Source organism: Pipistrellus kuhlii, unplaced genomic scaffold (assembly GCF_014108245.1).
Source record: "Pipistrellus kuhlii isolate mPipKuh1 unplaced genomic scaffold, mPipKuh1.p scaffold_m20_p_11, whole genome shotgun sequence".
Taxonomy (NCBI): Eukaryota; Metazoa; Chordata; class Mammalia; order Chiroptera; family Vespertilionidae; genus Pipistrellus; species Pipistrellus kuhlii.
Window position 1 is genome coordinate 20,001,580 of NW_023425416.1, and position 26,630 is coordinate 20,028,209.

At 45.2% G+C, this 26,630-nt stretch overlaps 1 protein-coding gene and 1 long non-coding RNA gene across 6 annotated transcripts; one reads left to right on the forward strand and one right to left on the reverse strand.

The window, feature by feature from the left end:
- Positions 1–619: 619 nt before the first annotated feature.
- On the forward strand, positions 620–26,091 carry TATDN2 (TatD DNase domain containing 2). Of its 5 annotated transcripts, XM_036431076.2 has the most exons (9): positions 627–1,256; positions 1,403–1,648; positions 1,703–1,888; positions 10,722–11,216; positions 15,451–16,335; positions 21,343–21,470; positions 24,839–25,022; positions 25,426–25,597; positions 25,731–26,091. In XM_036431076.2, the coding sequence occupies exons 2-8, from the start codon at positions 1,409–1,411 to the stop codon at positions 25,564–25,566; spliced, it is 2,259 nt and encodes a 752-aa protein (XP_036286969.1). In that variant the 5' UTR covers positions 627–1,256; positions 1,403–1,408; the 3' UTR covers positions 25,567–25,597; positions 25,731–26,091. The 5 variants fall into 5 exon arrangements, 3 of the variants coding, with proteins under 3 accessions (XP_045435133.1, XP_036286968.1, XP_036286969.1); XR_006741104.1 differs by lacking the exon at positions 25,731–26,091 and adding an exon at positions 25,204–25,301 and having other exon boundaries at positions 623–1,256; positions 1,403–1,888; positions 25,426–25,585; XM_036431075.2 differs by having other exon boundaries at positions 626–1,256; positions 1,403–1,888.
- LOC123652052 lies at positions 15,772–17,278 on the reverse strand. Its single transcript, XR_006741109.1, has 2 exons — positions 16,587–17,278; positions 15,772–16,554 (listed from the first exon to the last, which is right to left on the reverse strand). It is a non-coding gene; the product is annotated as an uncharacterized LOC123652052 (long non-coding RNA).
- Positions 26,092–26,630: the final 539 nt, after the last annotated feature.

Below are 26,630 nucleotides of genomic sequence, written 5' to 3' on the forward strand. Positions count from 1 at the left end.
AATCGAACCTGGGATCCTTCAAGTCCGCAGGCCGGTTTCGGCCCTTTGTGCATTTTAAGACGAATTCTCTTATTGCTATAGTTTTTACATAATAAGGCCATCAGACCTTTGTCACATGTTTCCAACTATTTTTTTTGTCTTTCGACTTAGGTATTTTTTGCCAAGCGGATATTTTACATTTGCGTGGTCTCATTTTCCCCCCTTGGCTTCTAACGTCTGGTTCTGCTACTTTCTGGGTGGGTCCTTAGGTCTCTCTGAGCCCGTTTGCTGCGCTGTACGTGGATGGGGTGATGATGATGATGTAGGTTTTGTGAGCGTATCCGGACCGGAAAGCGTTGGGCGCCCGCGGGGAGCGGCTCTCCGGAATCCCGGTCCGTGGCCGCCCCCTACCTCCCGAGAGGGCGGCCCCAGGAACCGCGCCGCCCCGCTTCAACTTCGCGGTCCTCTGAGCCACGTGAGTGGCTCCGCCCCACCTCGCTTCCGACCAATGGACGAGTCTTATAAGGCGCAGGGTCCCGCCTCCCAGCCTCCTGACCAACAGGCGAGCTCCGTCTTGCTCGGAGTCCCGCCCCTCGCGGATGGGAGCAATAGGCGCCCTCAGAGCGGCGCGGGCCCCGCCCCGCCGCACGCCGGGCCGCGGGCCGCAGGGCTCGTTCCGGGAGGCGGGCGCAGCGCAGGCCCTTGGATTCGGATCGCGGGCGGAGGCCGCAGTGTGAGGGCGGGCGGCGAGCGGGCGGGACGTCCGGGCCGTGGCGGCAGCGGGCCGACGTCTGGGCCGCGCGCGCGGCACAGGGACGGAAGGGGCGGCCGGTCGAGTCGGCGGGGGTTGTTTCGAAAGCGGCGGACCCGGGCGGCTCGGGCCCCTTCTGGGCCGGGCGGGGCCGCGGGAGCGGGGCGGGGGCTGCGCGCCGGTCCGGCCCTGCCCTGCGGCCCGCCGTCGGCGTTCCGGGCCTCGCGAGGCCGCCCTCCTTCTCAAGGGCCGCGGGTCCGGCCGCCATGTGTAGACCTGAAAGCGCCCGTCGTCTGTGAAGCGCCTGGACACCTCGGAAGGGCTTTCTGCTGCAAACGAAAATCCGGAAGCTCTCGGTTGTACAAACCGAAGCGTTGGGTGATCGCGGAAACAACACGTTGTGCGGGCTTGGAAGCCGCCCCGGAGTCTTTTTAATAAAACCTTGAAGCGGCTTGGCCTCTCCGAAGCGCTTTGGCATCCCCGGAACCCCGAGGACTGTGATGGGCAGTGGAAGGAAGGGGGAAAGGTCAGTAAGGCTGCTTTCCTGGCTCTGACTTTTTCCGGGCTCGCCCTGGGCCCCGCGGGCCCGGGATGGCGGCGGCGGCGGGAGTCCGAGGAGGGCGGCCGGGAGGGGGTGGTGTTGGAAGCTCCGGTCTCTCTCTGCTTTGCCAGGTGCCCATGGCGTCGGAGCGGCGCAAGGTCAAGTACCACAGGAGCAGCTCTACGGACAGGGGTTCCCGCAAGCGCAGCTGCCTCCGGGAGGCCGGTGATGTGGCCCCCTCCCCCCGGCGGCCGGCCCCGAGCTCCGCGACGCGTTCCCCAGGGGCCCGCAGCCCCAAGCGCCTGAGAGCCCAGGAGGAAGACGATGTGGCCTGCCCGCCGCCGGAGCTGTCCCGGGACTCAGCCCGCCGCAGAAATTCCTCCTCCTCCTCCTCTTCCTCCTCCTCTTCTTCCTCTTCTTCCTCTTCTTCCTCCTCCTCCTCCTCCTCCTCCTCCCAGTCCTCCGGCCCAGGTGTGGCGGACGGGGCTGCCTCCGAAGGCTGCCTGACTCGGAGCGCACGTGAGGCCTTCCTTCCGTCAGGGGGCTCCCCTCCGCGCCCCGCCAGCCCCTCTCTAGAGGAAATGGCTTCCCTAGAGGAGGAAACCTGTGGCCTTAAGGTAGGTAGATGCCCGCGAAGCCCCTTCCACGTGGCTTGAGAGGTTGGGGAATGGGGGATTTTGGTGGAGGGAGACTTAAATAAAAAAAAAAAAAATCATGTCCTTTAAGATCTTGGGGTTCTTCCCAGAGGTCGTCTTTGTGCAAACACTGAAGAGCAAGCAAGCAGCTGCCCAGGGAGGTGGCCTCAATTCGTTCACTGGAGAGGCAGTTTTTTAAGCTTGGAGGCACTTGGGGCTACTCCGGAAGCTTTCAAACACCTGGGCCTGCCTCCCCCCCATCCTGGTTTATTTCATTGGGCCAGAGCGGTGGGTGGTGTGGTCTGTTCTTGCACAGTTTCAAATGCTCCTCGGGTCATTGTAATGTGTTTCGCGGTGGGAGCAGCACTGCGGTAGAATGTGGATTGCCTGCTCCGGAGGCACTTATGTATGTATGTGTGTGTGTGTGTATGTTAGTTGTGTAAGTTTAGGAGTTGTGTCCTTGTACTTTGGACCACTCTGAATCCGAACCAGGGGATGAGAGTTTGGGTTTGGTGTGGTTTTTCACTGAAGTTATGGTTTCCAGAATGTTGGAGTTCTGGTTGGTGGGGCAAGGGTTGTTTTGCAGGTTTAAACACTTAGTTCCCCGATGGGAACACTCAGGTGGGATTTTGAGTATTTACAAGGGGACTAAGGAGTGCTTCATAGAGGAAGTTTACGCCTACTCATTCATTTTATATTAACGTGTGTGTGTGTGTGTGTGTGTGTGTGTGTGTTTGAAAGGGGTAATAAGATTTTCCCAGCTTTTGTATGTAAGTGTGTGTGAAAGTTGAACATGAGTCTGTTTGAAATAGAAGCAAATACAGCTCAGTCTCTTGTTTGCTGTTTCCTCATAGTAGAGCGAGCACTAGCTAATAACGCCAGCCATACTGTGTAAGTAAGCTTCATCCACTTACTCAATCAGGTTTTGAACAAATATTTATTGAGGGCCTAGCTTATGTCAGTAACAAAAACAAAGATCACTGCCCCGTTAGAGATTGCATTTTAGGTTTTGGAGCACCTTTGAAAGGTGAGGTGTGCGTGTGGAAGAGAGGAGAAAAAGTCTTTAATTGGGGTGGGGGGAGGTGGGCTGTCTCTAGAAAAGAGTTATTTTGCAAAAGCAATACAAACAAGGCCCCAAGAAAAGTGGGTTTGTCTTTAAGTCTGTTCATTGGTTTTTTTATGTGGAACCGAGCAATGAGGCTGTAGTATTTGGCTGTTTATTCTGGAGAACTCTTGTGCTAAGTGCTCCAAGCCAGGTGTTTTCAGTATGGACCTCACAGAACTATATATGGTCATGTGAATCTTTTACAAAATTTAATGGTGAATTTAAAAGCTTTGTCTTTGGCATAAGAATACTGAATATACGCCAGTGGCAAGTGGATATGGCATTGGCCACTGAAGGGTTCCTGTTTAGATTCTGGTCAAGGGCATGTACTTAGTTGCAGGCTCCCGGGCCCTGGTCAGGAGCTTGTGGGAGGCAACCAATCGATGAGTCTCTCTTACATGGATGTTTCCACTCCCTCCGCTCCCCTGCCTTCCGGTCTCTAAAAATCAATGGAAAAAATGCCCTTGGGTGAAGATAAAGAAAAAAAAAAGGCTAAATATGATTCATTGTAAATAAGGTAAACATGGGGATTTGTGCATATAATTTAATCTTGTCATTAATCCTACTTGATGTAATTTCTGTGGATTTAGTACAACAAAATAGTATCAATTGATTAGCCCTCACTGGTGTGGCTCAGTGATAGAACTGCACGCCAAAGGGTCTTGTGTTCAATTCCTGGTCAAGGGCAGGTACTGGGGTTGCAGGTTTGATTTCCAACCCTGGTCGGGGCTCTCGTGCAGGAGGCAACCGGTTGATGTGTCTCTCTCAGATCAATGTTTCTCTCCGCCCCCCTCCATTCTCTCTAAAAATCATTGAAAATAATATCCTCAGGTGAGAATTAACCAAAGAAAATATATCTATGTGTATCTCAGTGGATTAAATTTAACTTCCATGGCAATTACAGAGAGAGGGAAGCCTGGTATTAGGAGGGGCAGAAAAGTTAACCTTGCTTATTAGTCTTTGAAGTTTGCTACATCTCTGGTGGCCTCCAAGCCAGGTGGGTCTAATCCTAGTATGGACCCACGTTTCTCTCATTTAGTCCTAAGGGGTCTTATTTTGCCAAAATCAATTTAATGGTTAACCATGGAGCAATGACTAGTCCAGGCCTGTCTAGAAGTCTGGGTTTATCAGTGCTTTCCTTTCGGTCAAGAAGCATCTGAGGGTTATTGTGTGCCATACACTCTGTTGGGTCTTGGAGCCATGAAATGGCTTCTGAGGAGCACAGTCTGTTGGGAGTTTTGAGGAGTTATGAGACTTCCTTGATGTGGTATGGTGGAGCAAGGAGCCTAGAATGGAGGCTGAGATCGAGGTAGGGGGCAGATTGCTGCAGGGATTTATTAGCCAAGGGAATTTGTATTTTATTCTAAGCCATTAGTTTATATAGGACTCTGTACTGAGGGAAGGCAGATTTGCATTTTGAAAGATCACTCATGTTGAGTAAGATTAGAATATAAGAATGTTGATACAGTGAACCCTTAATTTTTCTGACCTTGACTTAATGGACTTCGGATTTAATGGACAAAAATGACATAGCCAGTTTGGCTCAGTGGATAAAGCATTGGCCTGTGAATGGAAGAGTCCTGGGTTTAATTCCAGCAAGGATACATGCCCAGGTTGCCGGCTCAATCCCTAGTAGGGGGTGTGCAGGAGGCAGCTGATCAATGATTCTCTGTCGTCATTGATGTTTGTATCTCTCCCTCTCCTTTCCTCTCTGAAACCAATAAAAATATATTTAATTTTAAAAAATTCCAGTTTGTATTTGAAAATTAACACCCTGGTAATTTTAAAATGCGTTTAACTAAGATTTGATTATTATTATATTAATAAGTAATTTTTTTGTTATTCAGTTACTTTGAATTAATTTTAGCATATAGGCCATATGTTGTAAAAAACACTGCAGTAGTTGCACTGACATGAATATTACATATTTACTGCTGTAGTCTACATATTTAAATCCAAGAGCCATTGCTTGCAAGCAGTGTCTGGTGAATGGTTAGCACATGACCACACTGCATTGCCCCAAGGTAATCGGTTCTGTTGTCTCTTGGGGTGACTTTCTGCAGGAGTTTTGACTCATGTTGGTGACATTCTGATGTGCATTAAACCAAGCCCCAGTCATGTGCATTTGTTCACTCAAGGTGACTGGTGAGCGCACGCATTTATTAGACCTATTCAGTATAAATTTAAAATTACAGTAATGCATAGAGAAACTTCTGTGAAATTTAACTTTTCATATATAGTTAACACTAATTATACAGAGATATCTACATAAGTAAAAACTAATTTATCAATTTTTTTTAACGTGCATTTGGAAAATTTTGTTATATAATAGACTTTAACAGACACTCCCTCCCACTTGCTCGAATTAGTCCATTATATTAAGGTTTTACTGTATTATCAATCTTAATTGTCTATCTCTAGCACTGCTGAGGGCTCTCCCTAGAGTGAGTTTGTAAAGAAGGTGTATAGTATTCCACTTATCTTGATGAATTACAAATGCCTCTCTTACTTTCCCCCTCAACCTTACCTCTTACTCCCTTTCTCTGCAGCCCAAAATGCTGGTCTAGTAAGTACAAGCTAAGGGGCACACATAAAAATCGGCATGTGTTTTTTTTTTTAAATATATTTTTATTGATTTCAGAGAGTAAGAAGGAGGGAGGGAGGGAGGGAGAGAGGGAGGGAGGGAGAGAGAGAGAGACATCCACAATGAGAGAGAATCATGGATTGACTGCCTACTGAAAACCCCCCACTGGGGATCAAGCCCACAACCCAGGCATGTGCCCTTGACCAAAATCGAACCTGGGACCCTTCAGTTCCCAGGCTGATGCTCTAACCACTGAGCCAAACTGGCTAAGGCAAAAACTGCATGTTCTTATCTAGGTCCTTCCAAGGTCCCCTCTGCACTCTTCTAACCGCACATCACCTGCTTCTGTTTGCTCTGTAACCTTTGAGGGATACACACTTGGCTTTGTGGTTACCTTTACCCCCCTTTTCACAGCCTCAACACAGAGGCCTCTGTGCCAGGTCATAGAATATTCAGGGGGAAGATTGTTTTTAAAATACGTTTTTTATTTCTTTTAGAAAGGAAGGGAGGTGGGGAGAGATAGAAACATCAATGATGAGAGAGAATAATTGATCAGCTGCCTCTTGCACGCCATACACTGGGGATCGAGCCCACAACCCAGGCATGTGCCCTGACCAGGAATCGAACTGTGACCTTCTGGTTCATAGGTCAATGCTCAACCACTGAGCCATGCCACCCCAGCAGAGGGAAGATGTTAGTCCTAGCCTGCTGTGGATCGAGAGGAGGAGAGAGATAGAAACATCCACTTTATAACAAACATTATAACAAAATACCACAGACTGGGTCACTGATAAACAACAGAAATTATTTCCTACAGTCCTGGAGGCTGGAAGTCTGAGATCAGAGTGCCAGCATGGTCAGGTGATGGTTTTTTCCATGGTCACAGACTTTTCATTTTTCCTCACATGGCAGAAGGGGTCATGGGAGCTCTTTTGGGGCCTATTTTGTAAAAACATTAATTTCATTTTTAAAGAAAATATATTTTTATTCATTACAGAAAGGAAGGGAGAGAGAGAGAGACCTGGTTCATAAGTACCTCTTCATATGTGACCCATTTCCTGGTTCATAGGTAGACGCTCAACCACTGAGCCATGCCAGCTGGTCGATCTAGCTCTTAAGGGCTCCACTTTCATGACTTAATCTTTTCCCAAAGGCTCTTCCCCTAGTACAGTGGTTCTCAACCTTTCTAAGGTGGTGACCCCCAACCATAAAATTATTTTCCTTGCTACTTCATAACTGTAATTTTGCTACTGTTATGAATCGTAATGTAAATATCTTTGTTTTCCGAAGGTCTTAGGCTCTATAGCAGCGGTTCTTAACCTGTGGGTCGCAACCTGTGGGTCTCAACCCGCTGTAGAGCAGGAGACCATTGGAAAATACAGATATTTACATTACGATTCCTTAACAGTAGCAAAATTAGTTATGAAATAGCAACAAAAGTAATTTTATGATTGAGGGTCACCACAGCATGAGGAACTGTGTTAAAGGGTCACGGCATTAGAAAGGTTGAGAACCACTTTTGTAGCATCATCTTGGGGTCAGATTTCAATATGAATTTTGGGGTTCGGGGAGAGACATATTCAGACCATAGCTAGACTGGGGCATTTTGGAATCAGTAGAAAGTCCTGCTGGCCAGCTCACATTGTTTGTTCTTATCACCTCTAGGACAATTGTTTGAGAAGTTTTCTCAAATTCTAATGGTAGCTGATGATCTTTGTGTATAGAGAAAGTTAAATGTGCCTATTATGAACACCTTTACCTACCTTAAGTTAGTCTTAATTTTGACGCAGATTTTATATTCAATAGGAAAGGAAGAGTGGAAGGGAAAATTTGAGCATTTATAATGTGATAGGCTTTGATCAAATATGATTCTCAATGTTTGCCCTATAGATTCATAATTCTCGGAGTCTTGTGAAGTAATGTTATCTTTATATATTAGTTAACAAATAGTTACATGTGATTAACAAATATTTGAGCACCTACTCTGTGAAGGCATTGGGAAAATGAGTCAGGTTAAATAAGTTAAATAGGGCCAATTCCGCTTGTATGTGGCAGAGCTGTGGTGTAATGCCAGAGGAGGCTGGCTTAAACGGCAGGGTTCTTTCCACTGCTGCCCTCCCGAGCACCTGCTCTGTCCTGGCCCAGGATTATATGTGAGGGATGGAGAGATGAAGAGGGCAAGATCCTTCCCCTGTGGTGCTCTTTGCAAGGTGACAAGAGAAACTGTTGTGTCTCTAGCTCGTTTAGCTCAGTGGATAGAGCGTTGGCCTATGGAGTGAAGGATTCTGGGTTCAATTCCAGTGAAGTGCACATGCCCAGGTTGCAGGCTCAATCTGCAGTTAGGGGGTGTGCAAGAGGCAGCCAATCAATGATTCTCTCTCATCATTGATGTTTCTATCTCTTTCTCCCTCTCCCTTCCTCTCTGAAATCAATAAAAATATAATAAAAGAGAAAGAAACCATTGTATACCTTGGATCTTGAATGCTAAAGCTTTCTTCACGTGTGACGTATTTCCTGCATATTCCCTTAGCAGATGTCCTGAGCTTGGGTGGAAGGCTAGATGTGCAGAGAATAAGGCAATGGTAGACTGAAAAAAGCCTTCATAGTGTAGTGCAAGGAATGTTGTAACAGCAGTATTTGAAGTACCAAGGGTCAAAGGAATGGGTGACAAATCACAGGGCAAGTAATTTAGCTTATTTCCTGTGGACTCTGAAATGCCTGCATGTGGAGAGGAAGAGAAGAAAGGGGCTGAGACTTTACTTGCATCTCTGAGGAGATTGGGGTGAGAGGCTAGGTCTCTTGATTGACCCTGGAACTAAGGTACTTTCAAAACCAAGGTTTTGATTTGGGGGAAAGAGTTTGCAGAGAACTTCAAGGAGGCTGGGGATATAGTGGAAAGCACACATCCCTCAGGAGTCAAAAGATTGGTGTTCACTTTTCACGGGGCCATGGGTTCCTTCACTCATCGTTGTGGGATTGGGTTATCTGGTTTCTGGGGACCTTTCCAGTACAAAAATGTTAAACTTTTGTTTTGCCTGGGTGTGTTCTGAAGTTTGTGGTAGTCCTTGCTCTTAAGGAGCTAGTGTTAGTAGACTGTTCTCTTTGCTCATTCCTTCCTACTGTAGTATGAGGATGCTATCTGATAAATGTGAGAAAGTGAACATTAAGAAATAGCACACTGGGCTTTGGGATTCACCAAAGCTTAGCTGTGCCACCCCGAGACTCTGCCCCATCCAAGTGGAATACAGAAACCCTCCTAGCTGACACATTTCTGATCCTAATAGCCAATTGGCTTGGAGATCAATGCTTCCCAGTGATACCAACAACAAGCAAGGCTTAACAACAAGACTGTACACACAGCCCACAAAGGGCTACACCAAGACTGTCCACCTCAGGTAACTGGGAGGCTGACCCACTCAACCATATAGGACACCTTAGCACACAAAGCCACCCTACCAACTCAGGGAAGCTGTGAAAATGCCGAGACAAGGAAACAGATCACAAAAAAAAAAAAATGGAGGACAAAAAGCGACTGGATATAGAGTTCAAAACCACACTTATAAGGTTTTTCAAGAGTTTCCTAGAAAAGGCCGATAAAATAAACAAGACCTATGAGGATATGAAAAGGGATCAACTAGAAATAAAGAATACATTGTCTGAAATAAAAAATATTATACAGAGTCCTAAAAACAGAATGGAAGATTGCAAGAATCAAGTCAAAGATTTGGGACACAAAGAGCCAGAAGACACTCCACAGAAGCAAGAAGATAAGATAATCCAGAAAGTTGAAGATAGTATAAGAAACCTCTGGGACAATTTCAAACGAACCAACATCAGAATTATGGGGGTCCTAGAAGATGAGAGAGAGCAAGATACCGAAAGAATACTGGAAGAAATAGTTACAGAAAACTTCCCACACTTGGGGAAAGAAATAGACTTACAAGTCCAGGAAGCACACAGAACCCCAAACAAAAGGAATCCAAAGAGGACCACACTAAGACACATCATAATTAAAATTCCAAGAGCAAAAGACAAAGAGAACATTAAAAGCAGCAAGAGAGAAACGGGTAGTTACCTATAAAGGAACACCCATACAATTGTCGGCTGATTTCTCAACAGAAACCTTGCAGGCCAGATGGGAATGGCAAGAAATATTCAAGGTGATGAATAGCAAGAACCTACAGCCAAAAATAATCTACCCAGCAAAGCTATCACTCAGAATCGAAGGCCAGATAAAGAGCTTCACAAATAAAAAAAAGCTAAAGGAGTTCATCACTGCCAAACCAAAATTATATGAATTGCTGAAAGGCGTTCTTTAGGAAGAGGAAGAAGATATAGATAAAAATTATGATCAACAAATACGTAACTATCAACAAGCGAAACTAAAAGCCAAAGGAATTTAAAAACTTGAACAATATTAATTGGTGAATATAATAGAATCAGAGGTATGGAAGGGGAGTGAACTGACAATTCTTGAGGAAAAGGGGAGTGGGGGGTGCGTGAAGAGCCTGAACAAAAACTGTACCTATGGATGAGGACAATGAGGTGTGTGGAAAGGGCAGAGGGTGGGGTGGGAACCTGGTGGAGGGGAGCAATGGAGGGGGGAAAAAATGAGGAACATTTGTAATATGAACAATACAGATTTATTTAAAAAAAGAAAAGAAAAAAGAAATAGCACACTGGTGTGGCTCAGTTGGAGTGTCAGCCTGTGCACCAATAGGTGACAAGTTCAATTCCCAGTCTGGACACGTATCCGAGTTTGAACCCTGGTTGGAGTGTGTGTGGGAGGTAACCAATTGATATTTCACACTCATATTAATTTCCCTTCATTCCCCCTCCCCTTTTCCCTTCCCCTCCCATTAATATAAAAGCATGTCCTCTCCTCCCCCTCCCCTTCCCATCAATATAAAAGCATGTCCTTGAGTGAGGATTAAAAAAAGAAAAAAAGAAAAAGGAAATAGTGGCAGTTCAGCCCCTTTTACAGTGGGCGGATGGAAACCATCACTTGAAGAGAATCTTTGCCTTGGCCAGTATCACTTTCCCTTTGATTGATGGAGTGCCACTGGTGTTTAATTTGCCAAGTGCTTCATGTATGAACCCATCTTTTCATGATCTGTGTTTTCCAGGTTAATTCCAAAGATAATTCTCGTAATTCCACGAATTCTGAGTTTGCAGCTGAAGCAGAGGGTCAAAATGAGAAAATTGAGGAACCAGGCAAGGTTCAGAAAAAGAAGAGGGATAGACCTCGAGACCAAGGCTCTACCATGATCTACCTGAAGGCCATCCAGGGCATCCTGGGGAAGTCGGTGCCAAAAAAGAAGGGCGAGTCTGCCACTATGGCAAAACCAGACACAGCAGACCATCCCAACCATGGAGAGGGCCCAGCCAGGATTGGCACGGAGTCTCCTCCGAAAGAGGAGGAGGCAACCCCAGAGGTCAGAGTGAAAGAGGAAAAAGAGGCTGGGCTGGAGAGAAGCAGCTTCTGTGACAGGAGGGTGGTGGTAGACCCTCAGGAGAAACCCAACGAGGAGCCACTTGGTGACCGAAGGACAATTGTTGACAAGTGCTCTCCACCCCTAGAATTTTTGGATGACTCAGACTCTCATTCAGAAAGCCAAAAGGTGAGTCTTGCTCATGCTGAGCATGGGGTTTTTAGTGCTCTTGATTAAATGTAGTATTTGTTCTTTCTGGTTTGAGCCTAACTGTTATTCATTAAAACAGTGCTTGACTTAGGATTCCAGGCAACAAATTGATGATTCTCTTCTAAAATACCTTTCAGAGTTATTAAAAATCTGATTGGTGCTATCTTTTTTTTTTTTTTTTTTTTTTTTTTTTAATATGTTTGTTAGGATATAGATTTGCCAGCTGTACAAAAACCAAAATAACAGTGGCTTACCATTAAATAGAAGTTTGGCTTGAGGAGGATGACTCCTCTGTATCAGGGACCCTGGTACCTTCTGTCTTGATGCTCTGCCGCTCCTCAGCAGTTTCCTTCCTGTGGTCTGAGATGACTGCTCTGACAGGACTCAGTACATTACATTGATCAGTCCAGCCAATAGGAAGAATAGAAGAAAGTGCATTCCCCCCCCCCCCTTTTAAAAAAAATATTTTATTGATTTTTCACAGAGAGGAAGAGAGAGGGATAGAGAGCTAGAAACATCGATGAGAGAGAATCATCGATCAGCTGCCTCTTGCACACCTCTTACTGGGGACGTGCCCGCAACCAACGTACATGCCCTTGACTGGAATCGAACCCGGGACCTTGCAGTCCGCAGGCCGACGCTCCATACACTGAGCCAAACTGGTTCCGGCCTCCCTCCCTTTTAAGAGATTGGCTCAGAACTTGTCCACTCATAGTGTCTGCTCATATCTATTGACAAAAATCTAGGTATCTGGCCAACACCTAACTGCAAGAGAGTCTGAAAAATTAACTTCCATTTGAGCAGACTTACACCCAGATAAACTTTCATTGCTGTTAAGAAGAGAGTGCCGAAACCGGTTTGGCTCAATGGATAGAGTGTCGGCTTGGGGACTGAAGGGACCCAGGTTCGATTCCGGTCAAGGGCATGTACCTTGGTTGTGGACACATCCTCGGTGAGGGTTGTGCAAGAGGCAGCTGATCGATGACTCTCTCTTATCGATGTTTCTAGCTCTCTAGCTCTCTCCCTTCCTCTCTGTACAAAATCAATAAAATATATTAAAAAAAAGAAGAAAAAAAGAAGAGAGTGAGGCTTGGCTGGGTGGCTCAGTTAGTTGGAGGGTTGTCCTATACACCAAAAGGTTTCGGGTTCACTCCCGGTCAGGGCATATTCCTAAGTTGCAGGTTTGATCCTCAGGTTGTGGGTTTGATTCTTAGGTTGGGGTATGTATGGGAGGCAACCCATTGATATTCCTCTCACATTGATGTTTCTTTCTCCTGCTCTAAAAATAAATGAAAACATATCCTTAGGTGAGGATTTAAAAAAAAAGGCCCTGGCTGTTGCGGCTCAGTTGGTTGGAGTATGGTCCCAGGCGTTGGAAGGTCATGTGTTCGATTCCTTGCAGGGCACTTACCTAGGTTGTGGATTCGATCCTCAGGCATTGAAGTTTCTTTCCCCCCTTTCCTCTCTCTCTAAAAATAATTTAAACAACAACAACAAAGAAACAAACAAAAAAAACACAACTGTGGTTTTCAAAAGCCCTCTAGAGATTCTGATGTGAAGCTAAGTTCAGGAACCATTGTACACAACATTTATCCTGAAACTAATTCAACAAATATTTATGAACATTCACTGTGTACTAGACACACTGTTCTAGCTGTTTGGAAGACATCAGTGAAGAAAATTAAAATACCTAACCTTGTGGCACTTAGGTTCTAGCAAACTTGATTTAATGCAATGTATAGTAGTTCTGGTCACTATGGCACCTAGCAATGTAAAATAACCATTTTATTTTGCTCTCAATTTTGTGATTTGGGAATTCAGAAAAGTCCAACTGGGCATATCTTGCTTTTGGGGTCGGGAGGGGATCTGTTATGTGGTTTCATTCATATATTGGGAATGGCTGCAGTCTGAAAGCTCTACAAGACTTGACATCCAAAATGTTCACACACACACACATACACAAAAGGTTCACTCACACATTGGGCAGTTGATGCTGGTACCTATGTATGACCTCTCTAGCAGTGGTCTTGGGCAGTATGATATGATTTCTTACATGGTGATTGGCTTCCCCCAGAGGAGCAAGCTGAAAGAACCAGGGGAAGCTACAGCTTGATCTATCCTTGGAAATTATGCAGTTTCACTACTGCACTCCGTTGGTTACAAGTAAATCAGTAAGTAGGTTGGACCAGGTTCAAGGACAGACCACCATCTTTCATTGGGGAGTAGTGTCATTATTTGCAGACACATCTTAAAACTGCCATAACTGAAACCCTGACCAGGTAGCTCAGTTGGTTAGAGCATCGTCCTGATATGCCAAAGTTTCAGGTTTGATCTTTAGTCAGGGACATATAAGAATCAACCAGTAAATGCATAAATAAGTGGAACAACAGGTTGATTTTTTTTCCTCTCTCCCTTTTTCTCTCTCAAATCAATTAAAACATGTTAAAAACAAGCAAATGCAAAAATGGCTCCAGTTAGTTAGAGCGTTGTCTTATAGGTCAAAAGGTGGTAGGTTTAATTCCTGGTCGGCACATTTCAGTTCAACTGTGTGGTTTTGCATTTTGATGTATTAGAAACATTGTTAGAGATGAGATTCCTGGCACTGCTTTTTTCTAATATCCCCAATACACACAGCAGTTTTTCTTAAGAGGGGTCATTCAGAGAGAGAGTGCTGATATAGCATCCCTTTAGGGATGGCCTTATGAGTTTATCCCTGATTTGACTGTTCATAGCTATAGTTTGGCTCACTTTCTGGAAATATTAGGTCTAGTAATAATTAATGTCGTTTTCTAATACCTTTTTTAAAATCGAATTTATTTAAACAATACAACAAAATTTAATCAACAATATAGTTGCTGCTGTTTTCTACTACTTGTGCCCAACGCTCAGGAAGCATTTTAATCCCTCTGTTGTAAAATTCTTGTGATTTTGATGCAAAAAATTCGGTCAATGCATTTTTGAGGCATTCTTCATTATTAAATTTTTTTCCAAGAAGAAAGTTTTGCAAAGAACGAAACAAATGGTAATCGAAACAAATGGTAATCGGAAGGGGCAATATCAGGCGAATATGCAGGTTGAGGGAGAACTTCCCATTCCAACTGGCGCAGTTTTTCAGCAGTGATTCTTGCAGTATGCGGTCGTGCGTTATCGTGGTGAAGAATGACGCCCTTCTGATTAATCAGCGCGGGTTCTTTTTCTCTTAAAGCTTGGGCTAACCTTTCCAATTGGGCACTATACACTGCACTTGTAATGGTTTGGTTAGATGGTAAAAGTTCATAATGAAGAATTTCTTTAAAATTCCACCAAACACACAACATCACTTTTTTCGCATGCAAGTCAGGTTTTGGCGTGGGCTGCGGAGCCTCATTTTTGTCCAACCATTGAGGCCGCCTTTTCAAATTAACATACAGCACCCATTTTTCATCTCTGGTAACAATTTGCTCTAAAAACGGCAAACGGTTTTGACGAGAGAGGAGCGAACTGCAAATTGTGACTCTTTGATTATGGTTGTCGGTCAACTCATGAGGAACCCATTTTCCAAACTTTTGGACTTTGCCAAGTGCACACAGTTGATTGGAAATTGTTTTTTATGAACAATTTAAAGTTGTCGCAAGCTCTTGTTGGGTAATTTGAGGATTTTGCACCAAAAGAGCTTGAAGAGCTTCTTGATCAAAATTGGACACACGGCCTCGACCACTCTTGTCATCTAACGAAAAATTTCCCTCGCGAAATTTCTCAAACCAACGCTGGTATTTTCTGGCGCTAACTGCATCTTGACCAAGAGCACTACAGATGTTTTTTGCAGCCTCACTTGCTTTTCTTCCTAATTGGAACTTGTAAAGCATGCAGTGCCGAATATGCTCTTCATCCGCCATCTTCTTAGCCCTAGTTTTGCAACAAAAACCAAACCAAACACAAACTTTTTCAAGCAAAACTTGTTAATTGCACTTCACACGTTCTGTAGATACCACGTGTTTGAAGGTTATGTCAATACAAGTCAACGCCAAGCAAGATTTTAAACGAATGTTTAAAAACGACATTAATTATTACTAGACTCGATAATAAGAAACCTAGGTGACAGGTGAGTTAAAGGAACCCATGCAAAGCTTTCACCGTGGCCAAAAAGCAAGCCAGAGCTTATGCTCTGTAGATGACAGTGTGGGAGGCTGTCTTCATGCAGGAAGGCTAACCCTTTGTTGCTTCTTTTCTGCAGCCTCAAGAAAGGGAGGTGGTGATAGAGCACATCTCCTCAGGAAGTGACTGGTCCGACGTGGACGAGGTCTCCACAGCCAGATTCTCTCAGGAGGAGCCCATCTCACTGAAACTCCCAGCAGTTCCAGAGCCTTCTGCCTTTCCCACTGACTATGTCATGTACCCGGCTCACTTGTACAGTAGTCCTTGGTGTGATTTTGCCAGCTATTGGGCCAACACTCGCAAGCCTTCTAGCTACTCCTCCATGGGCATCAGCAGCAGTGACACATTGCAGGCTGGGAAGAGCAGCAGCTGGGGCTTCCTGAGTGATTATTCCTCCAACTCTACAGTGAGCTCCCAAAACACCTCTAGAGATTGGGAGGCGACAGAGGAAGGCAGATCCCAGAATTCTCGCTCATATCATTACTCCAGAAGCTTACAAGAAAAGGTGAAGGAGAAAAGAACATTCCAGGAGGAGCCGCCACCCCGTTCTTATGAAGGACATGCATCTAGCTCTCTGCCAAGGAGCCATGTAGAGCCAAACCTAGAGGCGGGTTTCATTGATACCCATTGTCACTTGGACATGCTCTATTCCAAGTTGGCTTTCCAAGGGACCTTCAGCAAGTTCAGGAGAATTTATAGCACCTCCTTCCCTAAGGAATTTCAGGGCTGCATCTCTGACTTCTGTGATCCCAGGACACTGACAGATACCCTATGGGAGGATTTGTTGAAAGAGGATCTGGTTTGGGGGGCCTTTGGCTGTCACCCTCATTTTGCTCGTTACTACAATGAGAGTCAAGAAAGAAATCTTTTGCAAGCCTTAAGGCATCCCAAGGCCGTGGCATTTGGGGAAATGGGCTTGGATTACTCCTATAAATGCACCACACCTGTCCCTGAACAGCACAAGGTAATGGGGTTCTCTTTAGTTTGCTTATAATTTTGTGGGGTTTCTTTTACGTTCTTAATTTATTAATCCTCTCATGAAAAATCTGTACAGATAAAGCCAATGAAGAATCTTTGCTCATTTTTGCCAGCACCAACATTGGCCTTTGCAGTTCCCCTGACTTCCATTCTGTTCTTGAAGTCTTTTATGGGCTTTTCTTGCAAACCTATGTTTGGGTTCTTTCTCTCCCCCCCCCTCCCCCCCCCCCATAATACAAGGAATCATAAATCATACCAGAGCCACTTGTCTTGCCACCGTCAAAGTGGGTTTTGAATCCAAATACCAAGATGATATTTGTGATCTTAGATATTTTGACTAGTTTTCCCCAAATTTCTGTCTTAAGTACTGCTGCCTTCCTGGGGTGAAGAATGTAGTGAGCATTCGTTTACACTAAAGTAGTCTATTGGTCATGGACTTCCTGGTTTGATAGTTACTATGTTATGATGGCTACCCACTTGCTTACAATTTTAATTAATTTAAATCCGTACCCCAGGATACGTTTTATTGATTTTTTTAGAGAGGAAGGGGAAGGGAGAGAGCAGAGAGAAAGAGAGAGACATCAGTGTGAGAGAAAAACATTGATCAGTTGACTCCTACTTGCCCTCACTGGGGATCGAAGCCATAACAGGTGTGTACCCTGACAACGCCCAACCAACTGAGCCACCTGGCCAGGGCCACTTGTTTACAGTGTTAATTCCTCTTTTTGTTGTTGAAATAAATCTAACCATTGGGTTTTTCTACTTGGGGGGAGTTGCCTATTTTTAGAACTAAAGAATTAAGAATTTCTAAAAATGTAATTGGTCTTATCCAGACCATCTATATGTCATTTCTCAAATTCTTCACAAGCTATTTCTTTCAGCTTTATTATAGGGGAAAGTGATAGGTACTTTGTGACTTCTTATGGCTAATGATATGTATAAAAACATTTTCTTTCTTAGGAGGCAACAAATTTTGTTTAATTTTTATTCTGATTTTAAAGTTAAGTATGCCCATCGTAGAATAATTGGAAAATACAAAAATTTATAAAGGTGATCATTTCCCATCCCACTAGAGATAACAACTATTACCATCTTAATATTTTTTACTCCCAATATCTTTTTGCATGGAGATTTGGCACGGAATGAGTAGTTTCTGACTTAGGCAGGAGCAGGACAAGGAGAAAGATTCTCACAGTATCATGTTGTCAGGTTGAATTTGTTGTGTGCTGTCTTTCACTTGATGCCTATTAATTCTGGGTCTGCATGCCCAATATGCTCAGGCCTTTGTGAGCATGTATGGATTCCAGCCTGGGCAAATTTGGTACCAGCTTTCTCTTTGGTGCTGTCCCCAATCCAACTGAGGCGTCCTCAGCAGTGCACTGATGTGCGCCATTGATACTGGCATCTGTGGATAACTGTGAATTAAAAGAAGGAATTTTCAGAGTCAGTGGTTTCTTATTTTTTCCTTCGATCAAAAAGAAAAAATTCAAGGAAGGTATAGTGCCCTTCTGCTCTAGCAGAAGACTCTAGACCCATAGTCAGCAAACTGCGGCTCGCGAGCCACATGCGGCTCTTAGGCTCCTTGTGTGTTGCTCTTCCACAAAATACCATGGTCTGGGCGAGTCTATTTTGAAGAAGTTGCATTAGAAGAAATTTAAGTTTAAAAAATTTAGCTCTCAAAAGAAATTTCAATCGTACTGTTGATATTTTGCTCTGTTGACTAATGAGTTTGACGACCACTGCTCTAGACTTTGTACACTTTTAGGAGATAGAGATTCCAGTTTGAATACAGTTGTCCATGACAGCCATAAGCATGCCAGGCTTAACAGTTAATTTTCATAAGAAACAACTTCAGATGTTTCTCAAGGATTTTTTTTTTAGATGAATTTGCTAGGACCTATTAAGTTTATTAAATTCTGAGCAGCATGATTTTGACTTGATCTGCATTCAGACAGGTGGGTGAGAGTTTATGTGTGTGAATGTTTTCAGTTTTTTACTTGAATGGATTTCTAGTATAGTGTTTCAATTCAGAATTAGGTTTGTCTTGTACATTCAAATAATCTCTTGCCAGAGTTCCCTTTTGTTACTAACACTAGGATGTTTACAATTTCTGACTTGAGGCAGTGATTTATTAGCCAAAAATGAATGGAACAATAGCTAAAACTGAAAATAGGAAGAATAGATTTTTAAGAAAGTGAGACAAATATTTAACATTCTGCTTTCCCAGTTCGTTCCTATGGCACAGGCAGGTGTGGTATGGAAAGAAGATCACAGTTCAGAAATGTGTACACTAAGGTGACTGGAAAGAGGAGGAGGAGCATTATATTTAACTAGAGGCCCAGGGAGTCCTGCAGTCCAGCCTGCGCCCTCTTGCAGTCTGGGAGCCCTCAGGGAATGCCTGAGGGGAGTGGGCCTAAGCCATCAGTCAGACATCCTTAGTGCTACCTTGGAGGTGGGGGAAGCTTCTGCCACCACCACTGCACTCACCAGCTGTGAGCCCCCGGCTTCTGACTGAATGGCGCTCCCCCTGTGGGAGCTCACTGACCACCAGGGAGCAGCTCCTGTGTTGAGCTTCTGCCCCATGGTCATTGCACGTCATAGCCATTTGGTCATTCTGCCATTTGGTCGATTTGCATATTAGCCTTTTATTATTTAGGATTGTATAGCTGATTATTGAATGCCTGCTATGTGCCAGGAAATGTGCTAAGTATTTCACAGTAACTTTTCCTTTTATTAAATCATTGAGTTATCAGATCTATCTAGGGCATGCTGACTGAACTTGAAGTTATATTATAGGGTGATAAATAGAATCTTGCAAGTATCATTTGGCTTGGTGAAATTGGATTCAAGACTGGAAAATGGTAATTCAAGGAAGTAAATTGTTGGCAGGGGTAGGGCTGAACTATGTGTAGAAGAGAGGAAGATAAGATATTTATGTACAGCTCTACGGGAAGAGGATGCCATGTTCTTGATGTGAATCTAAACTTGGACACCAAAATTAGAAGTGTAGCCGAAACCGGTTTGGCTCAGTGGTAGAGCGTCGGTCTGTGGACTGAAGGGTCCCGGGTTCGATTCCTGGTCAGGGGCATGTACGTTGGTTTCGGGCACATCCCCGGAAGGGGGTGTGCAAGAGGCAGGTGGTTGATATTTCTCTCTCATCGATGTTTCTAGCTCTCTATCTCTATCCCTTCCTCTCTGTAAAAAATCAATAAAATATATTTTAAAAAAATTAGAAGTGTATTAGTTGAATGTTGGCATTGAGTTGCATTTGCCTACAAGCAGAATAGTTGGCAAGTTCTTGGCATGTCCTGATAAATATTTTATCTGGGAAGGGAAGAAGAAAAGCCTATGGAAGGACTGTATCTAGCCAAGTAAGAGGGTGCTAGCTAGCTAGGTCTGGTTTCTTTACCTAATATATTCCAGAAAGATTGGAGAGTAGAGGAAAGCAAAAGAATGGGGGAGGGGAGGATACTAATTATCCTGCTATCCAGAGCAAACCATAGTTAACTTTTCCTTGCTATGTATGTGCATAAATTTAACTGTTTACTGGCCTGTTTATATTTTTATTTTTTTAAATATATTTTATAGTTTTTACACAGAGAGGAATTGAGAGGGACAGAGAGTTAGAAATGTCGATGAGAGAGAAACATCAACCAGCTGCCTCTTGCACACCCCCCACTGGGGATGTGCCCGCAACCAAGGTACATGCCCTTGACCGGAATCGAACCTGGGACCCTTCAGTCCGCAGGCCGACGCTCTATCCACTGAGCCAAACTGGTCCTGGCTGTTTACTGGCCTGTTTAATTCCAAAGAGTTAGTTAGGTCCTGGATAGTTTGTGAGTTGCATATATCAGCCAATATGTTTACCAGACTCCCTTGGTTTCTGGAGTTGGAAAGCCAGGGTGAATAGTTTGTCTCTTCCCTCTTGGGCAGAGCGGGCTGAACTAGATTGCTTCTGTCAGTATTTGTGTTTGACTGGAATGGAGTATTGAGGTAATCCTTATGCAAGAGCTGCCGGGAGGGCCACCCCCAAGAGAGACTGATTAACTATGGAATCCCTGGAAATAATGGATCTATGGGAACCTGATTATGCAAGCAGAAGAGAGTAATTATGCTGGGTAAATAATTTATCTGTACTTCATTCACTCCTGATTTTTTATTCAGCAAGGTTTCTGGTGAGGACAATGCTCAATATTTTCCAGCCCAGCCACAAGCTCCTACCTACTAGCAATTCTTCCATCTTAACTAACATCTGTGAAATTGAGATGTGTTTTACAAAACATTATTTATATATTTCTAATCCTCACCTGAGGGTATGTTTTTATTTTATTTATTTTTCAGAGAGAGAAAGAAATATCCATTATCGGTTGCCTCCCATATGTGCCCGTACCAGTGATCAAACCCGAAACCTGGGTATGTGCCCTGACCAGGAATCCTAACAGTGACCCGTCAGTGTATGGGACGATGCTCCAAATAGCTGAGCCACCTGGCCAGGGCTAAACATTATATTTTAAATACCATTGTCCTTTGGAGAATCGCAAGGGAAAATTGGTGGCATGTTTTATAAGCACTTGTCATAGAATCAAGGAATATGTGTTATATGTACATGCTTTTTAAAAAAGAAATTAGGCAATAAAAATAATCTGTTTGAAATGTAAAAAAATATGTATTTTTTTCCTTTTAAAAATATATTTTTATTTCAGAGAGGGAGAGAAATGTAGAAAAATGAGTGATAAGAGAGAATCATTGATCAAATACGTTCTACATGTACCACTCTGGTGATTGAACCTGTAACCCGGGCATGTGCCTAAAGTGCTTTGAGTACTACCTGGCTCTTTAGTAAGACTCAGTACGTCTTATCTGTTACTGTACATTATAGTTTAAAAACACAGAGTTGGAGACAGTGGAGCTGCCCATTGGACTAGGTGTTCTGGAGGTAACAGACTTCTGAAGAGGCTCTAACCTGCATCTATTGTCACTTTGTTTCTCCCAGGTGTTTGAGAGACAGCTGCGGCTGGCTGTGTCTCTAAGGAAACCCTTGGTGATTCACTGCCGAGAAGCTGATGAAGATCTGCTGAGCATCATGAAAAAATTTGTGCCCTCAGACTACAAGATCCATAGGTTAGGGGGAGCTTCAGTGGGCAAATTAAATGAATGCTTCCTTTGTCTAGGCTGTTAGTTGTCAAAACAAAAACTTAATAGGAAAGTATGGATATTATTAGGTTTTTATGTAGTATCTTTAGTAAATATTAGATTAAATCATATGAAATTTCTGTTATTTAACCATTTTTTACTTACAAAACTGCAACTTCATATGATTTGAGCTAATACCCTAAATCATTAATGAGCAAGAAGGGGGCTTTTGTGACCTCTGTCCTGGTAGTAGGTGAGAATGGAGCCTCAGTTTTGAGAAATGAGGGCTACTGATTTTGGGAAAGACTGCTGTCGTGTCCAGCACACAGACGATTCCCGAGCACCTGGAAAAATTTTTCTTTTCCTTTTTTTAAATTAATTAATTAATTTTATTTTATTGATATTTTACAGAGAGGAAGGGAGAGGGATAGAGAGTTAGAAACATCGATGAGAGAGAATCATCGATCAACTGCCTCTTGGACACTCCCCACTGGGGATGTGCCCGCAACCAAGGTATATGCCCCCGACCAGAATCAAACCCAGGACCTTTCAGTCCGCAGGCCGACGCTCTATCCACTGAGCAAAACCGGCTTCGGCTCTTTCCTTTTTTGAATTTGAAAGCTCATTGAAGTGTGGGATGTGAATAGTATCTAGAGGTTCTTAGGTTCACTTTGACGTACTCTCTGATCTTTTACTGTGAACTTGTCCTGGCTGTTAGTTCAGCTGTGGGAGACAGGCGAGTCAGCTGGTTACTTCTCTACTGTGGAGAAGGTGGGTTTGAGGTGGGCATACGGTACTGTGAGAGCCTGAGCAGGGGCCATTGGCTAAGCCTGGTTCTAAACTTGCACATGTGTCAAACACAAGGCCTGCGGGCCAAATCCGTCCCGCCAGGCCTTGCAATGAGGCCCGCACCGTGCTGTCATCACTGCACTCCGCTGCGTTTCCATCACAATGACAGTTTATGACTGTTCAGTAAACCATTCGGCCCGCGATTTAGGCTGGATTTTAGATTTTGGCCCCTTCTCTGATTGAGTTCGACACCCCTACTCTAAAGGATCAGGAGGCAATGCCTGGGCTGTTTCTATTAAGACGGGTGTGATGAGTTAACTGAGAAAAGCAGGGAGTCTAGAAGCCAAACCGGGTCTTGACAGGTGATAGAAATGGGTAGGCCTGTCAGGCCTCTAAGCTGCTGCCTTTTGGGGTCTAAGCAGAGAGTGAAGCCTCTGACTGGTGGCACACATCAGAGACGAAGCAGTCACTCGGCCCTTCTGGTTGGTTTGTTGGTTTTTCATTGCTTCATTTTGGGCTAACTGTAAAGGAATTCTAAAAACTGGTTGTAGATTGAAGGAGGCTAGGATGGTCCAACAAGATGTTGTGGCTAGAGGAAGGCCTGAATTTCCAGATTGAGATATACATCTTCTGTCTAATAAAAGAGTAATATGCAAATTAACAATCACCCCGCCACACCCTCAAGCCATGCCCACCAGCCAATCAAGAGAGAGTATGCAAATTAAACCAAGATGGCTGTGGCCACAGAGCGAGTTTGGGTTTCCCCGGCAATGGAGGAAGCCATGCTTTCTGCACACCTTGGCCAGCCAGGTCTCCACTCAAGGCTACAAGTTTCTATTATAGAAGATAAATAAATCCCAATGTAAATGGAGAGAGCAGGAGGCTTGGGTTGCCCCCAGCAATGGAAGAAGTAAGCTCCCATAGCCCTGGCCTGCCTTAGCTACAAAATTTGAATTATAGAAGATAAATAAATCCCAACAAAAATGGCTGTGGCCACAGAGCAAGCAGGAGTCTGGGCTCTGCTCAAGGCTACAAAGTTTCAATTATAGAAGATAAATAAATCCCATATACCAGGGCCGCCTCTTGGGTTGCTGGGGGTGTGTGGCCGGCTTGCAAACCACCACAGGCCCCTCGCCCAGGCTGCCCCACACCCCAAAGGAACCTCCACCCTGACCCAGGACACCCTTCAAGGCAAACCAGCTGGCCCCCACCCATGCACCAGGCCTCTATCATATCTAATAAAAGAGTAATATGCAAATTGACCATCACTCCAACACACAGTGATGTCTACCCCTGTGTGGACACAAGATGGTCACCACAAGATGGCCAGCAGGGGAGGGCAGTTGTGGGTGATCAGGCCAGCAGGGGAGGACAGTTGGGAGGGACCAGGCCTGCAAGGGAGGGCAGTTGGGGGCAATCAAACCTGCAGGGAAGGGCAGTTAGGGGTGACCAGGCCAGTAGAGGAGGGAAGTTGGGGGTGATGGGGCCTGCAGGCGAGAGCAGTTGGGGGGACCAGGCCTGCAGTGGATGGCAGTTAGGGGCAAACAGGCTGGCAGGGGAGCAGTTAGGCATCTATCAGGCTAGCAGAGGAGTGATCAGAGTGTGATCAAGCTGGCAGGCAGAAGTGGTTAGGGGCAATCAGGCAGAGGCAGGTGAGCAGTTGGGAGCCAGCAGTCCTAGATTGTGAGAGGGGTTCCAGATTGGAGAGGGTGCATGCTGGGCTGAGGAACACCCTCCCCCTCCCTCACCCCCCCCAGCACGAATTTTGTGCACCGGTTACGCATGCATATTATACTAGAGGCCTGGTGCATGAAATTCAGCCTGGCCTGCACCCTCTCACAGTCTGGGATCCCTTGGAGGGTGTCTCTGTGGGGAGCAGGCCTAAGCCATCAGTCGAACATCCTTAGTGCTGCTGTGGAGGTGGGGGAGGCTCCTGTGCTCGAGAGCCATGAGCCTGGCTTCTGGCTGAGCTGTACTCCCCTGGTGGTCAGTGCACATCATAGCACTGGTCATTCTGTTTGGTTGATTTCCATAGTAGTCTTTTATTACATAGGATAGGATTATATTATATTTATATTTGTTATATTATGAACATGGAACATGAACAGCCTTCAAAATAATAAGAAATTTATTCATAGTCTCACTTCCTGATACATTTTTTTCTCCTTTGAGTTCATTTGACTGCATGGACATAATTTTTACCTACTGTAGTTGTAATATTAAAGGGGCCACAGTTTTAAATTCTGCATTTCTTTTTGTGTCATAAGCATACCCTGTCCCTATGTTGTTGCTGTATGTTCCTGGTAATTATTTCAAGTGGCTGGATAGTATTCTGTGGTATAATGGGTTGATGGATGAGTATTGCTCACCAGGAGTCATCTTGGGTCTTACTGTGTTGGAACTAGTTCTTGTCTGTGTTTACTATGGAGTCCTTCCTTTGGATGCAATCTCTACATTTCTGGATACTTATCCACAGAAAATAATTTAAAAGGGGTTGTATGTCTAGAGGGAGTTGGGGGCTGCTGCCAGGGGATTGTGAGAGTGCTGATCTGGACTTCTCCTCTCAGGCATTGCTTCACTGGCAGCTACCCGGTCATCGAGCCCCTGCTGAAGCACTTCCCGAACATGTCTGTTGGCTTCACTGCGGTCCTGACGTACTCTTCTGCCTGGGAGGCCCGGGCAGCTCTGAAACAGATCCCGCTGGAGAGAATCATCGTGGAAACTGATGCCCCCTACTTCCTGCCTCGACAGGTAGGGTGTCTCCAGGCTGAGTTAAGGCCCTGAGGAGAGGGTGGGGAGAAGGGTGGTCACCCTTACAAGGTTGGCAGGGCCAGAGCCCCAGTGATATCCAGGTCCCACCTGGGCTTGTATTGCTCTGCAGAACCAAAAGTCTAGGGGGTTGAGAAGCTGAAGGGTAACCACTCTCTTCCAGGCAGTGCAAAGCCCTACCCTGTAGAGGGTAGTCCAAGGAAGCGTGGGACCCTGCTCACCCAGAGCCCCCCATGACTAGGACTCTCCCTGCACCTGCAGGTAAAGGGGTCTCTACAGGGCAGCCCCAAAGAGGTCCTTACTGGGGAAGGGCCGGGGAGGGAGCTCTGTGCAGTGACTGAGCGCAGACGGCTCAGCGATGTTCTGGATGCTTGATATCTTCCAGGTTCCCAAAAGCCTTTGCCAGTACGCCCACCCAGGCCTGGCCTTGCATACCGTTCGAGAGATTGCCAGGGTCAAAGGTCAGCCGCTGTCCCGCACCTTGGCTGTGTTGCGTGAGAACACCAGTCGCCTCTACAATCTTTAAGCAGAGAGAGTGCAGGAGTCTTCTATAAAAGGTTATAACATTTACATTTATGTTCTTTAAAATCGCGACAAAAGCTTCCTTTGCTGCATTTTATTAATGTAGAGAGTAGCCTGATTTGTCTTGAGTGAACTTGGTTTGAAACCTTCCTTTTCTCTTCCCTCCAGGATGACCAGTGACCTAACAGCACAGGCTGGGCTTCATCTCTGCCTGGGCCCAGGACAAGGGTGTGTTCAGAGCCCATTGGAATGGAGAAAACCAAGACAGGAAACAGGATGTTTTCCTTGGAACTTCATCATAAGGCTTTTGATCCTGGCTATGGATTGGGTGGGGGGTGGGGGTGGGGGGTAGGGGTGCAGTGGAGGGAGGGTGGGGAGCAGGGGTTGCCTTCTGGCCACATGCTTCAGGGCAGTCAAGGAAGAAAGGTTAGTAGAAGGGTGCAACAAGTTTGCCCATCCAAATCTCTGGTTCTCTGCAGCCTGTGTTTTTGAGCAGTTTGCAAATAAAGTCACCCTCCTACTAGTCTAAGCCCATGTTGGTGTGTAACTTGATTCCTGGTCCTCGGTTCTGAGAATGAGCTCCCAGTGGGAAATCTATGGGGAATTTTCACTGGAGACCGGTGAAGTCATCCCCCTGCAACCAAAGGAGTCACCCCTCCCTCTTCCCTGGATAACTCTTCAGTTTGGCTGCCGCTGTTGCTGGCAACTGCATTGGCACAGGTGGAAGGACTCGACTGCTGGTTTCATTACTGGGTCCATTGCTATCAATACAGAGGGGGAAGAAAGGCACTCGTTGTCCAGGGAAAACCCTGGCTGATGGAGATCCGGACAGATGGGGGAACTCAAGGAAAAGGCCCCCTTGAGGAAGAGGATCCCCAGAAGGTGTTCCTACTTACTGATGCCCGCAGGGCTGCCGCTCGGCCGTGTTAAACTGATAAAGGTACAGCTGGTAGCAGAAGCTACTTGCTAGTCCGCTGGTGAGGTCTCAGCCGCCCTTTGTTCATTTTTGCCCTCTTTCCCTGGAGCACTGGACCGGAAATACTCATTCTTTTTTATTGCATATGACAG